The sequence below is a fragment of the Ascaphus truei genome, chromosome 4 (genome assembly GCF_040206685.1).
Source record: "Ascaphus truei isolate aAscTru1 chromosome 4, aAscTru1.hap1, whole genome shotgun sequence".
Taxonomy (NCBI): Eukaryota; Metazoa; Chordata; class Amphibia; order Anura; family Ascaphidae; genus Ascaphus; species Ascaphus truei.
Genome location: NC_134486.1, coordinates 225,529,396 through 225,545,823, shown reverse-complemented (window position 1 = coordinate 225,545,823; position 16,428 = coordinate 225,529,396). Strand labels below are relative to the sequence as shown.

General features: G+C 40.1%; 1 protein-coding gene across 1 annotated transcript in view; it reads left to right on the top strand.

The window, feature by feature from the left end:
• CNKSR3 (CNKSR family member 3) overlaps positions 1-16,428 on the top strand; it is a 100,969-nt gene that overhangs the window by 17,915 nt on the left and 66,626 nt on the right. Inside the window, exon 2 of the mRNA XM_075596929.1 lies at positions 10,133-10,296. Coding sequence (XP_075453044.1) covers positions 10,133-10,296 — 164 coding nt within the window. The remainder of the gene's footprint in view (positions 1-10,132; positions 10,297-16,428) is intronic.

Sequence of the window (16,428 nt, the reverse complement as noted above, 5' to 3'; positions counted from 1 at the left end):
ATATAGCCTATGTATATTTGAGAGCATGTGGGTAGGGGGTTGTTCACAAAACAGGGCCTGGATGCTAGTGTCCTGAGAAGATAGTTGAGAACCGCCGTCTTAGGGGTTATTGCTATACATTCCAAAGTGGTAGTTCGAGCTGTTTTTAGTTTCAAAATCCCCATTAATTGTAAAGTCTGTCATTAATTGTAAATATATAATTATTATTTATTTTAATTTTGATATATTTATTTTTAATATGTATGTTCATCTTTACACAATAGGAACATTCTATTTCCCTGCTCTGCAAAGCAGTGTCCTTGCATCCTCAGCCAAGTTTGTGTCTGTTAATACGTACAAGTTGTAGCTTTACAGGGCAACAGATGGCAAATTGGTGACAGCTGATTCACTGTGACATGCACAGTTGTTCTACCTTAATGTGTGATCGTTCAGTGACCTTACAAGCCTAGAGCAATGTACACATTTTAAGGCACATTTGGTAAAGGGAGTCATATTGATATGAGTATTTCACATAACTGGTTTTACACTGGCCTAGGTGTCATTATGCAGAACAGCAGAGACCGCATGTTTGGAAGATAAATGTCTTCAACTTGTTGTAGTTTTAATATTTGACACCGTCTCTAGTACAGCAGAGACATAGGCTCCCCCAGTCGAGTACAATCTTCCAAAGTTAGGTACCCAGCATTCCAAAGAAAACACAATTTTAAGCAAATCTTTGCGTTCTGCTCATGTTGAGACAACAACCAGGTAATCTTTACATAAACGTTTTTAAATCAATAAACTCACCGATGTTGAGTAATCTCATGGAGAACTTTATCGGATCGAAGTTTTAGGAAATGTTTATCCTGATTTTCTTGATGTGATTGTGTGAATTTTTTTGTTACACTTTTTTACAATCCCCCCCCCCCCCCCCCCAGTGTGCATCATCTTGTGATTTGGAGAATGTCAATAGCAGACATTAGAGAGGAATTGAGCATTATATTATAATAGAATGTCTGACATATTATGTCCTAACGCCATTCATTTTCCGTGTCTTGGCATTAAAACATTCAGCCATGTATAAGATTGTGAGTCTCTGAAACATGCTTAGAACATAAGAAAAGCTTACAAAATCTACCATGGACATTAGTTGAAAAAGTATAGGTAAATTAATAGTTAACTTGCCAAAGTGTGATCGTGAGTAGTAGTCCCTTAAAATGTAAAATGAATGCCCATGATTTCTGCTTTGAACTCCTTGTAATACAGTCAAGTGCATGCCCTTTTATTGTACTGTATTGGAACAAGATTTTTGTCTCGGATGCCCCTTATAGGGAGTTATATAACACATGCCAGGATTAGTGAATCCCCGCCTTTAATGCATAATCCCCTATGTAGTTTGTTTATTACACTAGTGGTCTTTTTCCTGCACTGAAGGATAGAGGCAACAAACCTTAGGGTTTAGTCACTGAAAAAGGTAAACCTATTTATTTTAACAGAATGAACCACGTGCTCTAGCAAAAATATAACCTTGGAAACATTCTTTTAGGAAGAGACAATTGAGTTATTTACAGAAGTTTTGCTCTAGTGCAAATGTGACTAGATTTGCACAACTGTTAAGTAGTGGAATCTTTTCATTCGGAAGGTGTCTTTGTTTAAGGTGTATTGCAAGCCCCCTGGAATGGTTAAAGAAAGACTATACTTTTTCACAACACTACTTTCTTCAGAGTTAACACAACTTTATTTCAGCAAAGTATTTTCATTGGTACAGAAGAGTATAATACAACATATTAGAGGAATGCATATGACAAAGAAAAGTGTGTAGAAAATATGTATATATAGGAAAATGTAACCTACTTATATTTCTGTTATAGGAACCTTTCACTTAAAAATTTAATTTAAAACAGAACCTGTATTTTAATTTTTTTTTGCAAATTGATTTTCTCCCTTGTTTGGTTTAACAGATGTGTGTAGCTATGACTATGGTGGCTGAGTAAATATAGTTGGTGAAAGACACCTAGTAGAACAACTGTGTAAACCTTTTTCTCTATTTGCTATCTGGCAAAAAAAAAAAAAATCCTTTCTAGTGTGGGTTTAATTAGCCTCTTGGTGCTAGTTTGTATAGGGTGTTACACTAGAAAATATATCATTATGCTGTATCTTGAGCTACAGTATTTAATTTCTAAAATGTTATAATTTGCCTCCCCCCAGATCATAGAGCATCATAAGTGTGTAAAATACATTTTACTGATATCTGGTTATTTGTTCACTATTCTGCAAAGGTGACTATTCTTGAAACACACTGAGAAAACAAAATCATCTGTTTGTTGCGCAACGCCGGGTCTCTCAGCTAGTAGTGATATAAAAATGGTATTAACTCGAGGAGTGGGGGGAATTATTAATTAAAATGTGGCACTTCTTTATGGACGCTCACTAGACATTTTATGGAATAATCCCCAATGTCTCAATTGTATATTTTATTACATCTTTGAAATGCAATTACATGTATATATTTAATTACTAGTATCATTATAGTTGATTATGAAATCTGATTAGTTCTTTGGGCTTCCTATTATGTGGAAGTAAGGTTGTTTACTATTGCTGTCTTTGCTATAGGTCACCAAGTGTTACACAACTCATATTGAGGACAATACCTGCATGAACAGATTGCTCTTTATTGTGGGTATAACTACAGATACAAGAAACATTTACCGTTTGTTCCTTTTTAAACTCTTAAATTGCCCACGTCTCACATCATGTCCTACTTCCTCTATTGTCCTATTGCTCTTCAGATACATAAGCAGAAAGACTTTGACAATTCGACTGGTTGATTACAGAGTTTTTCTTTACAATTAGACTATGGGGTTTCCATCTGTCAAATCAAGCATAGAATTAATGTAGAAATGTACTCTGAACATTGGCCTCTGGTGACTGATTTACTTTTTTTAAATATAAATATATTTTTTTTAACCAGAACAGTCATTTTTGATTTAATCAAATGTGGCTAAGTGGTAACTTGTATAAACGTTCTTTTTTTAATTTGTCGGAATCCGAACAATTCTAATGCCAACAGTAATTGAGTGAGAAGGAAGTAGAGAGAAATGTAAAGTCACTGGAGCATTATTAACTATAAGAGCAAACTGAGACCCACTAGTTACCTACCCTATCCTTTCTTTGGTTACATGAATAATCACATTTCTTATTTGTTTCCATGACCTCATCCACCATTGCTGTTGAAAATAAAGCTGGCAAGTGTACGCTAGGCCTGAGCCTTATCCAACAAAGTTAATAAATAAGCTTTAGCTGATGGATTTAACATGACATGCTTTGTTGGAAATTCTGTTGGTGCAACTGTACTAGAATAAATAATATAGAGACAGGTCTGAAACTATTGTGATTCTATTGATAGACTTTCCAGAAAATGGAACTTGTGGTAGAGCTTTCACTTGGTGCTAAAAATAGAAATGTGTATCCACTATCTGTAAATTTGGTTTTATAAACTAGATTTACATCAGTAGTGTTGAATTCTCTCAGTGGTAAGCAAGTTATTAGACTAGCCACTTTTTTTCCTTTGGGCTTTTAAGTACAATACCAAATACTTGGCACATGTCTTTGTTCTAGTTGTTGTTTTGGCATGTCACCTACTATGACCATGAAGAGAGGAAAATGTAGTTCAGGGTGCAAGGAGGGATTGACATGTCTCTTTAACTTTGGAAATTCCATAGCTGCCCCTATTATTTTGTCCTAAACACAAGCCTTATTCACCGATGCTCTGTTTCTTTTTTACAGTACATACAGCGGGTGCTGAGTTGCATTTACTAACAAGCAGAACATTGTGAGGCAACATCGAATGAAAAACAATGTTCACTCAATGCCAGTGAAAATGTTTTGTATGATCATGAATGCAGCTGCCTGGACTTGCCTTTACAGTGCAGGTGTTCTTCCTTCCCCCCCCCCCCCTCCTAGTTTGTATCACATGTATTTGTTAAAAGAAGTGTTTTTCATAAAGGCTGTGTTGAAACAAGAAGAGCCAGGTGTCAGCTGACTGATGCAGGTTTTGCCATATACTAGTTTGCTAGTACACGGCGTCGTTTTAGTCTTTATCCATCTGTGAAAAGGATGAGCTCTTTTATGTACGGAAAGCATACAGTGTATGAAGCCACATATTCGTTTTTGCCATAGTCAATACATTTATACAGGCATAACCCGGTTTAAGGACACTCACTTTAAGTTCACTCACGAGTAAGGACATATTTTCAATAGCACCATACCCCTGTGTCCGTACGCTCGGGAGTACGGACACTTATTCTGCCCTACAGACCGCCGTAGTAGTGACGCGCTGGTTCCCCTCGCCCAATAGACAAACGGCAGCTTGCGCATGCGCCTGTCAGCACGTCCTGAACAGCAATACCGGCTCCCTACCTGTACCGAAGCATCGATTAGTGGGGAAAAAGGTAGTGCTTCACTTTAAGTACATTTTCACTTTACATACATGCTCTGGACCCATTGCATACGTTAATGCGGGGTATGCCTGTAATATGTTTATTCAGCTGTGATGCATTTCCCATTGGGTATATTACAATTATTTTCTGACCATTTATAAACCTTCAGCGTTGTCATTCTATGCGGATCAAATCACCTAACTTTAAATTTAATAATACCATGAATTCAGAAAAATAGATTTGTTTACATGTTTGGAGAACAAATCCTGTTTAGTGAGAGACTTTATTTATTTGACTACTTTGCTTTCCACGTATGTGTCACAGTTGTGTCCAATGTAATTATTTGGTATTGTAGTTTAGGTATGCTAAAATGTTAAACACTTAATATACAACATTTTTTTGTGGTTTGTTTTGATATACTTATAGAAATCTACTAAAAAAAACGTATGCTGTTGGTGTGTGTATGTATGTATGTGGATCGAGATGAACAGATTATTATTATTGCATGTTGCAATGTGCACTGACTTGTGACATTGAATGCACTTTATTATTTTTGGGCTAGTTTCTGTAGGATATGACGCTCGTACCCCTCCATGAGCTCTGTTTTGCTGCAGATCATACCCAATATACCTTTTAATTTTAGAAATTGATTATTTTTTCAGCCCCCAAGATTCTTCCTAAAAAAACAATTGTTTCCTGGTGCTTTACAAATCGAGCTCCAAATGTCACTTTGTGTCTCCTGGCATTTCAAGTAGATGGCACTTGGATTCATAACAGGGTTCTCTCACTCTTAAGTCAGTTTTATTACCACTAAGAGATTGAAAGCTCTGTCATTAGAGCTTATTTGCAAATGAAGGTGGAGTTGTAAAACGTCTGTGAGAACTGTGGCAAATTTGAGGTCACATATACTGTGGTTTATTTTAAAACACATCAGCATTTTTAAAACAATAGAAAATTATTGGCAATTTTACAATTAAGTTTGTGATCATTATAATGACGTACGTAAGGTCTGTGCATCAACCTTCAGTGCAGTTTGACTTCTATTACACTAAGTTTGCTCATTTAGTTCCTTATTTTTAATGCAGGACTGTTTTGCTAGAGGGTTTAAAGTAGCTCAGTTTTGGCACAGATTTTTGCTGTAGGTAAATGGAAAAAGTTCCATCCGGTTATAACGTGTTTCCCATGTAGCTCTCCCCTTCTATTTCTCTATGTAACAACTTCCACAAAGCACATGAAAGCATGGGTGCAACTTTGCAGTTGTTCCATTCCCCTTGTATTAAGGTAGTTGGCCTTGGAAGACAAGGGTAATTAAGGAGGTGGGCAGACAAGAGTTTGACCGGATCTGCTTCCCTAAATATTATGAACAATACATGTGGAACTCTGCATGTTTAAAGCCCCCTGAGACTAATGGTAGCAACATGTTTAAGGGGTTATATCTGGGTGATTTAAAAAAATATATATATATTTATATATATATTATATGACATTTATTAGAATTTCTGAATAATTTTTTCATGTTAGTTTGAATACATGGTGTGCTGAGACTTGGACAAAGTCCTATTGTCTCCTTCCTTCCCTTATCTTTGTCTCTGTGATGAGGATAGAATATAAGGATAAACAAAACACTTGGTTAAGAAATACTGCCCCATTCAGAGGCCCCTAAGAAGTAATTAATTTTCACAGACCACAGCCACATTGTTTATATTAGCCTGGTTAGATTTGTTTAATGAAGCCAATTATATTGTAAATTCTTGGTGGAGCACACACATGTATTCCTGGGAAATAAGTGATTTTGCTTCTTTACTTCCTCCATGGTCAAAGGGGCTAGCAAAGGCCTTGCATGGTTACTGGTTTCTTGCTGTTGGCTCCTGGAGAGCCACTGTCTGCCAAGATTGCGGTCTTAAAATTAAATTGTTTCTGAGGAAAACAATGCGTTTTATATTATTAGGCATGTTTCTACAAGCTTTTACCAAGTCCTTATAAAAAGGGCTTGTCAGAGATACACCAGACCCTAACATTTCAGTTTCTTAAACCCTGTGGCTACGGGTGTGATTGAAATAACGAGAAGATTCCCACTCTATCTTTGTGTGAATCATTGGTTCTTGATGGTCGGGTAATGTGTCACACACATTCCATTTCTGAATGTTCAAAATGTGTTTACTTCCTGGTAGATGACAAGTAAAGCAGATATAGTTTTTTTGGTAGGCTGAACCCAGTGTCCGCTCTCATTGTGTTTTATGGGCAAGTTACTTTATCTCCCTGAGCCTCGGGCATTAAAAAAAAATAATAATTGTAGGCTTTTCAGGGCAGGGACAGCAAAATTGAGCCTGAAATGACTGGGTTTTTTTTTTTTGGTCACTATAAAGTGTTCCTATTTGGGTTATGAGGTACCCATTTTTATTTCTGTGTCCAGTTACTACAACAACCATACTGTGTAAAATGAGGGCCTAAGTAATTAAAGCAAAGTGGGGAGATGGTTTAGCAGATTTTAATGTCATGGATTAGTGAATGAGGCCCATGAGTGGCAGAACAAAACTGCCTAATGTTTAATTCTCATGTTTGCCCATCGTTACGAAGCACGAAACAAACAGCCTAAACTCCAGTGGTCTGTGAGGTGGTCTAGGACATTTTGATTGCAGCCGTTTTGCCACGACTAAGTTGCTGCTGGTGTTTAGCCGCCAGTCACCTCGCTGGAGGCAGTAAACACAAAAAACAAAACTGTGCGCTACTACCTAACTACCTATAAAGTTTAAATGTATAAATATATACAGTGCAGTGACTATACCATCAATTTAGTGATAAAAAATTTATAAAAAATTAAACCACAACTCCCACGGTGAGATAATTAAACAGTAAATAATAAGTGCCACATAACCGTGTTGGGGATAATGGCGTCTGCAGCTGTAAACGCAGGGGTGGCTCAGCACCCCACACACACTAAGAGAATGGAAACAAAAGAAAACAGCGCACAACGCCAAATAGTGAAGCAAATTCAACAATATACTGTATTATAGAATTAAAAAGGGGGTAATATATCTGCGTACATGAAAAAAGTTGGTAAAAGGCATGTAGTGTGTATCACACTGTTTACCACTCGACAGCTGTTAGCTGTAGATTCAGGTGCTTGCTTCCCTCTGCTGCTGCAGCTCAGTTGATTCTGGGGCAGGACGTCAGTCTTTTCACTCCCAAGGGGATTTCCCTTCATGCAGCCAGGTTCAGCAGCTGGTACTGGGGCTCGGTGAAATCGCTCCTGCTTCCTAGCCGATATGAAGCTGCTCCTGTACCTCGGCAGGTGTATCCTCTGCTTACATTGGCCTTTGTCTATGTATTGGCCTGTCCTGTTTTTATTTCATCCTGTGTGCTGTTTTGGACACTTGAGAGAGACTTTGTAAGACTGTTCAAACTTCCCTATTGAATCCACCACTGCTGCATCGTGGCACGCTGAGGGCACCCCAGCAAGCTGCGTTTTAACCTCTGTGCAGAGGATACACCTGCCGAGGTACAGGAGCAGCTTCATATCGGCCAGGAAGCAGGAGCGATTTCACCGAGCCCCAGTACCAGCTGCTGAACCTGGCTGCATGAAGGGAAATCCCCTTGGGAGTGAAAAGACTGACGTCCTGCCCCAGAATCAACTGAGCTGCAGCAGCAGAGGGAAGCAAGCACCTGAATCTACAGCTAACAGCTGCCGAGTGGTAAACAGTGTGATACACACTACATGCCTTTTACCAACTTTTTTCATGTACGCAGATATATTACCCCCTTTTTAATTCTATAATATATTGTTGAATTTGCTTCACTATTTGGCGTTGTGCGCTGTTTTCTTTTGTTTCCACCTCGCTGGAGGGACATCTCACCACTGAGGTAAGCCCTTAACCTAAAAACGAACAAAAAATACCCATTGCCCTAAAACCCATTACCCTAATTCCGTTTCCCTTAAGACCTTAATCCCCTACCATAACCGCTAAAACCCCTTAAGTTATTTTACCTTATTGGCAAAACGACCGGCGGCTGAGTGTCCAGCGACGGAGCGAAGGGTCCCTCGGAGGCCAAACACCAGCAGTGACTTGGACACGACAAAATGGCAGATTCCGTTTTTGAGGGGACTTCTAGTGTCAGAATGAATGTGTCTTATGGCAGACGAGTGCTTGGTAGATGTGTCCCATTATCATTTATTTCAGCTCATAAAATGAATAAAGTTCTGCTCTGTAGGACACCACAATTCCAGTGTTGTGTAAAAAAAAAAAGAAGAAAGAAATACAAATAAAAAGGGGGGGGAGGGGGTTTAAGTTATATGCAGTCTAGTGAGATTTAACTTGGTTGGTAATGCACTTTTAGGTACATAGTCTAGGGTAGGTGTGCTTGACATCCCTAGGCAGAAGAAGGTTTGAACTGGTTGTGTTTGGCTATTTAAAGGTTGGTATCAGTGCTCTAAGGCAGGGGGGCGCAAACTTTTCAGTCTGCGCCCCCCTGCTCGCGCCCCCTTCTTACCTTGTTTCTGGCGTCAAATGATGCCACCGGGTCAGGTTGATGGCAACGTGATGTAATTTGACCCTGCAGCATTATTTGACGTCGCGTTGCAATGGCAACGCATCACCGAAGGTAAGGGAAGTTGCAGAGGCCTCACGTGATCCCCCGGCATTTAATTTAAACGCCTTGGGGAAGAGCGCGGTGCCTCTGTAACCGCCACGCCCCCCCATGAAAATATCTCGATCCCCAGTTTGCACACCCCTGCTCTAAGAAGTCATGTAGAGATTCATATTCTTCTAAGCAACAAGAACCCACTCTGCCTCTTTAGAATGGAGAGGTATACGGTATGTCAAGACCAGTATTTAGCTCTGTTTTCCTCAAGCAGAGCTAATGGTTTAGAAATGCTACCTCCAGCTGGTCTTCTAAAACAATTCTCTAGGGGCATTTGTGTATCCTCAATTTGGACAGTATACTACACACACAGCTGTGCAAACCCACACTCCGATTGACTCTGTCCTGTTTGAAGCTGTCATAGTCTAGTTTTGTCATTTATGCTACAATCCATCCTTTGACTACATGCTTTCAATCAAGCAAACTGCACATGGACAGAAAGATTCAGTGTCTGTTTGCTTCTCTGTTTGTAACTTGTGTATTGCTGCAACAGTATGTAGTAGAACGCTCTGTAATGCTGCTGCAACACCGCAGGACGTCCCATTGACATGGCAACACAACGTCATTTGACGTTGCGTGCCATGATGAGAGACACTGCAGGAACACCTCGTAAAGGAGCAGGTAAGAGGCCCCATATCTGTTCCCTACACCGAGCCCCACAATATTACCAGCCAGCCCTGCGTGGAGGCCTAGCTGCTGGAGCCCAGACAAGGGGTGCGCACAGCCGACGAGTAACGTGACATGATCAGAGAGACACAACCCCTCCCACAGCCAGTGCAGGACTATACAGACGCATCCAGGGACCTGGAGTGTTTTAGTATTGACTCTACAATACACGCTTTTGATGTTTGTGAGTGTGTTGCTGTACGTTTTGGGAATCATTTTTTTACTATTTATATTAAATACTATGGTGATTGTGCCTTTTCAGTTTGTTTTGTAGATTCTATGCTGTCATTTTTTTAGAGCTTCCAAAGACAACCCTAGTATTCCTAACCAAATGTTGATCTACACTTTCCTAAGCTGCAATATGGTATAGCAAAAACTTCTCATTTCGTAACGTTTGTCTCTACTTCCAGGACTTGATGACTCCTTGCTGCAATATGTCTCCAATTTTGAACGGGAGAAGATAAATGGTGAACAGCTACTACAGATTTCTCACCAAGATCTTGAGGAGCTTGGTGTCACTCGAATTGGGCATCAGGAACTTGTTCTTGAGGCTGTTGATCTTCTCTGTGCCTTGGTAAGTTGATGAGAACTAGATTGATATATTTTCCATGTTACATTTGTTTGTTCTGCATATTTTATTTATTTATCCAATATCCATTGTTCTTTAAATGTAGATTCAGTGTAGGTAGAGATATCTTTTAGGAGATTAACATGGTTCTTCATAGCTGAAATTGTAGTGTGCAGAGCTTTAAAAAAAAAAATCGTAGTTTTTCCCCCCCTTCAAGTTACATAGTAGAGGTTGAAAAAGGACATGCGTCCATCATGTTCAACCTATGCTAAGTTTAGATGACAGTTTGGGTTCCAGTTCTGATTATAATATGTTTACATTTCTAAAACTACTATATAAAAAAAAAATTTGTGGGTCCATTACAGTAGCTCTAGGAGCCACTAATAAGGGTTTTTTTTTTTTTTGTCTCGCTGGTGTAATGGTGTTTATGTGAGCAACTTACCTTCCACAACGGTGCACTCTTCCCATATGGACATCATAAAGTTTTTCTTTAGGCTATACTTTGAATAAGGAGTGTATTTTTTCAAAATCCTTAACATAACTGAAGAATTTTCATTGTAGTACAATGAAAGTAAAAAAAGAGTAGGAACTTGCAAACAAGCAAAACTTGATTGTCATTGTGGAACAATGAGAAAGCTTACATGTTGAACTACGGATCTAGTTGCTTCTTTCTTTGTTCATATTGTTCATCTGTACATGAAAAATGTATGAGAGACGGAGGCACTACTGTACATACAGCCTTTCAGCTTGCACACGATAGAAGCCAGTGAATTGAAGCCAGCGAGAGATATACAGTTTGACATAATTGAGAATAGTGGGAAAGAATGCCTTGCAATTCTTCTCCCATTACTAGTCTGCATTCCATTCGCCGTGTGACACTTCTTACATTGTGTCTATTCTAATTTCTTAAAATGGAAAGCATTTGTGCTCTACACTGGGCAGCAGCCTTCCTGTTTATAGTACAGAAATAATCTCCTATTGGGTAAACTCTGCTGTCCAAATGCAAAATGATTATTGTAGACCACTCTCAAGTGCATCTGTAGCCACTATGGATTTCCTATCCTTCCTTTCACACATTCCTGCACTAATCGATTAAACCAGAGCATAGAGCCTACTGTTTGTCTATATGGCTTTTCAACATAAAAAGTATAAGCGGTATGCAATTGTGTTTTCGGATAGTTCTTGGTTTACACTAGTTCCCCTTCTTAAAAGTAGACATTATATTGAATTTTTTTCTAGTTCTCCCTCTGAACTTTTGATGAGGAAGACACATTTGTGATTGCTTCCCTTTGTGCGTAAAGGGGATATTGCATTTCACCTACCTTCAGGGATAAGAAATCTTGCTTTTATTGCAGCGTCTTGTATACCGCCGTGTTTCTTCAGAAGATGCTGTTATTTATTAAAGCAGCAATCCCGGCTGCACAACTCGCTTCTGATTCCACCCCCCAATATTTTTTTCCAGATGGTCCCTGGAGTTGAACCACGTACAGTATTTTTCAGCTCCTGAGATCACCCAGTTTCACAGATACACACTGTTAAAAGGTTAATAGTTTCAGTCCCCTCCATGGAAAACAAAATAGCGTTCTAAATCTTGCAGGTCCCACAATCCAATAGGAAGCAGCAATGTCATCTGTTGTCTTCCTATTCGACAGTCCTTAAAAACCCAGGGGGAAAAATGTTGACAATCCTTTTTAAAGAGAAGCATATAACATCCAAATATGGGTGATACATTACACCTCCAAGACCACGAGAGAAGATGTGCAGGTTATGAAATATGAGATTTGTACAATAGCAAATAATCAATTGTGAGATGTATGTATGTATGTATGTATATCTTTATTTATATAGCACCATTAATGTACATAGCGATTCACGGCAGTAATAGACGTGACGATCATATAGATAATAAATAATATAAATAACACATAAAGGGGAGAAGTGCTTCAGACATAAAAGTAACATTTAGGAAAATGAGTCCCTGCTCAGAAGAGCTTACAATCTAATTGGTTGGTAGGAAGGATGTACAGAGACAGTAGGAGGGCGTTCTGGTAAGTGCATCTGCAAGGGGTCAAGGTTTATGTATGCAGTGTAAAACTATCACTCGTAGAGCTACTCAAATGCTTCCTTAAGCAGGTGTGTTTTCAGTTGGGTCTTAAAGGTGGATAGAGAGGGTGCTAGTAGGATATTGAGGGAAAGAGCGTTCCAGAGGTGTGGGGCAGTCGGTGAGAAAGGTTTAAGGCATGCGAGGGCGTTAGATACAAAAGGGGTAGAGAGAAGACCTCCTTAAGCAGAACGCAAGAGTCGGGATGGTGACTTGCGAGAAATGAGGTCTGAGATGTAAGGAGGAGTAGAAGAGTGTAAAGCTTTAAAAGTGAGGAGGAGAATTGAGTGTGTGATACGGGATTTCAGCAGGGGAGACGCTGAGACAGATTTCAGAAAGAGTAGAGTGATTCTGGCAGCAGCATTTAGGATAGATTGTAGGGGAAACAGGTGAGAGGCAGGAAGGCCGGACAGCAGGGGGTTACAGTAGTCGAGACGGGACAGAATGAGGGTCTGTGTCAGAGTTTTTGCTGTCAAGCAACAGAGGAAAGGGCGTATCTTGGTAATAGTGCAGAGGAAAAAATGATGGGTTTTAGCTATCTTTTGAATGAGAGAGGAGTCGAGTGTGACCCGTAGGCAGCGTGCTTGGGCTACTGGGTGAATGATAGTATTGCCAACAGTAATTGCCAACAGGAGGTAGTAGGGCCAGGTTTGGGAGGAAGTATGAGGAGCTCTGTTTTTGCCATGTTAAGTTTAGTTGGCGGAGGGCCATCCAGGATGATATAGCAGAGAGACATTCAGAAACTTTGGTCTGTACAGCAGATGTAAGGTCAGGGATTGAAAAGTACATTTTTGTGTCATCAGCATAGAGGTGATATTTGAACACAAGATATGTGATTAGGTCACCTAGAAGAGTGTGTAAAGAGGAGAGGTCCCAGGACAGAGCCCTGGGGTACCTCCACTGAGAGATCGATAGAGGAGGAGGTGTTGGCAAAAGACACACTGAAAGTACGATGGGAGAGGTAAGAGGAGATCCAGGATAAAGCTTTGTTACGAATACCAAGAGTATCGAGAATGTGAAGAAGAGGGTTGTCCACAGTATCAAACGCTGTAGAGAGGTCGAGTAATATGAGCAGAGTGTAATGACCTCTGACTTTGGCAGCATGGAGGTTATTCGTTATTTTAGTGAGGGCTGTTTTAGTGGAGTGAGCCGTGCGCAAGCCTGATTGAAGAGTGTTTAGGAGAGAATAGGTATTGAGAAAGTGGAGCAAGCGAGAGAATACAAGACGTTCAAGGAGTTTAGAGGCAAAGGTCAGAAGGGATACAGGCTGATGGTTAAAAAGATAGGTAGGGTCAAGCTTGTAGTTTTTGAGTAATGGTATAACTATTGCATGTTTTGAAGAAAGAGGGAAAGGTACCAGAGTAGACGGAAGAGTTCAAAATGTGTGTGAGCGTAGGGATTATAGTAGGAGCAAGAGGTTAGAGGAGATGGGAGGGAATGGGGTCAAAAGGACAGGTGGTAGAGGGAGAAGAGATCAGCAGTGACACATCCTCCTATGTGACAGCGGAAAAAGAGTCAAGGAAGGCAGGAGGAGACTTAAAAAGAGATGTTGGATTGGAGGGGGATACAGAGGGATATGCTGACACATGGATTCCACCTTTTCCTAGAAAAAGTCAAAGTCCTGAGGTGAGATGGATGAAGAACAGGCAGCAGAGGTTTATTTGAGTAGGGAGTCAAAGACAGAGAAGAGTCTGCGTGGATTAGACTTGTGTGTTTTGATTAGTGAAGAAAAGTAGGTTGGTTTAGCTTGAGAGCGGGCAGAGTTGAAACAGGATAGCATAAATTTGTAGCGAAGGTAGTCTGCGAGAGTGTGAGGAATGACTGCAGGAGTGCAGCATGCGCGTTTGGGAATTTAGCCAGGGTTTGGTGTTAGGACGAGAACGGCAGAGAGAAAGCGGGGCATGTAGATCAAGAGAGGAGGACAGGGCAAAGTTGTAGTTCATGACCACGTTGTCTGGGTCTGGAGCTGAGAGAGGAGAGGGAGGAGCGTAAAGTGGAATCAAAAGCTGGAAGGTTAATAGAGTGCAGGTCTCTGCAGAAACGAGGGGTAGATGGAGGTGGAGAAATGAGAGAGAGAAAATGAGATGTGGTGATGGTCAGAGAGAGGGAAATGGAGAAGTCAGAGAGAAAAGTTTATAGTGAAACTAGGTTGTGGCCATCCTTGATCTATGCTTTCACTCCTTGCCTCCCCTGTTGCCATACACATATTACCAGAAAATGGAACAAAACTGGGGAAATGCCGGATCCTACGGCTGTATTATGTTTCCTCCAATTTCTTACTCATTTCCTACTTACAGCACCACTTCTGACCTCAGATCCGTTTGTTACATGCTTGGTGTTTGTTTGCCCCAATATACAGTGTTTAATCTTAGAGCAAGGGCTGTAATTTAATGATTGCAGAGCACGTGTAGTAATAGGGAACCTGGGTTAGCAAAATCTGGCAGGACAGATAAATATAAATGTGTTTTGAAAAATATTAATCACAAATGTAGAGATTCGCCACCATTTTTTTTTATCGTAATGTATTTGGTAACATGGATTTATATGGAAACTAAATTATTATTTGCTGTGGTGCTTATGGCAGCCATTATTTCTAATTTCCCCCTCCAAGAACTTGATCTCTGCAGTGATGCTGCATAAAACCCAGAAATATGCAGTATTAGAAGATTTAATGAGAAGATTACATAAACACTCCCAGTGGTGAGAAGACGGTAAACCATGGATCACATATGACACTGTGGTGTTAGATGCATTCCAAGCGGGCGAATTTTTTTTTTTTTTTAACATGGGATTGAAGCAGGGGGTCTCCAGGAACCCCCTGCTTCCGGAGGCACGTCCGTAGGGGGTGCCGGTAGCTGCTCCTCTAGCAGGGATCACGTATGGCCACTTTTCAAAGCTCCTGTGCTCTGCTGGCCAATGGGAAGCTGTGACATCATCCAGTACGGCTTCCTATTTGCCCACATGACGTGGGAGCTTTAAAAAGCAGAGATACGGACACCCCCTAAGGTAGTAAGTATCTCGGGAAGCAGGGGGTCCCAGGACCTTAAATGAATATTGTTCAGCTCTGGAGATCCCCTTCTTCAATCCTATGTAAAAAAAAATTATTATGTGACATCTTGGATTGCCTCTAATGCCATAGTGCCATATGTAATCTATGGTGCACTGCCTTTTCAACACAGAGCTGAAGTGCACAGTGTTTGTCTCATAAATTGGTGGTAGTTTTTGTGAAAAGATTATATGGACAATATGTGAGTACCACATCTGTGAGCCTTTTAGTCACTTACCTAGCATGGATTTGGTCTGCAGAGGTTCTCATGAGTTATGCTCCTGGGGTTTTAATTGAGGAGAATTATTATTTTCTGCAGCTGGGGAATGGAAAGGATTCTTGATTTGATTTTATTCCCACTCAGACCTTTTACACTTCTTAATTTCACCAAGTCAAATATGGTAAAAAATGTTTGGTATTTCATAGCGTATCTTTTATTTTAGTATACTTAATTTGTTACGAGTATGAAAGTTATACTTCTCAACTAGTCCACTGCCCAAGAATGCAAATGTGAGATGCTACAGTAAACTGTACGCAGCCGTTTTGCCAGAAAATCAGAACAGCCTAAAGCCTTGAATTCTTCTCCTTACAAGTCACATTGCATTTCATTATAGATGTCTCAAGAAAATTTAGTAGCCACCTCCTCCATAGGAAAAAAAATGCAAATAATGTTTCCATTGGTGGTATTGGGGAGGTACTTGGGGTGTAAACACAATGTCCGTATTTATTTGTTACTTGACAGCAATTCTGTGTGAGTGTCACCGAAGCAATAAGACCCATATTTACAAAAGTCTTCTGCCATAAGGCACCTTCCGGTGCTGGAAGACCTAATTCAGCCCATTCAAGTCAATGGGTTGTAAGGTGTTTTATGGCAGAAGGCTGATTAGTAAATATGGGACTAAGGGGCTGATTCTGTATAGAATCTAGAATTCTATATAGAATCAGCCCTTAACTCTCAAAGCATCGGTGAGACAAGGAAAATAACCAAGTG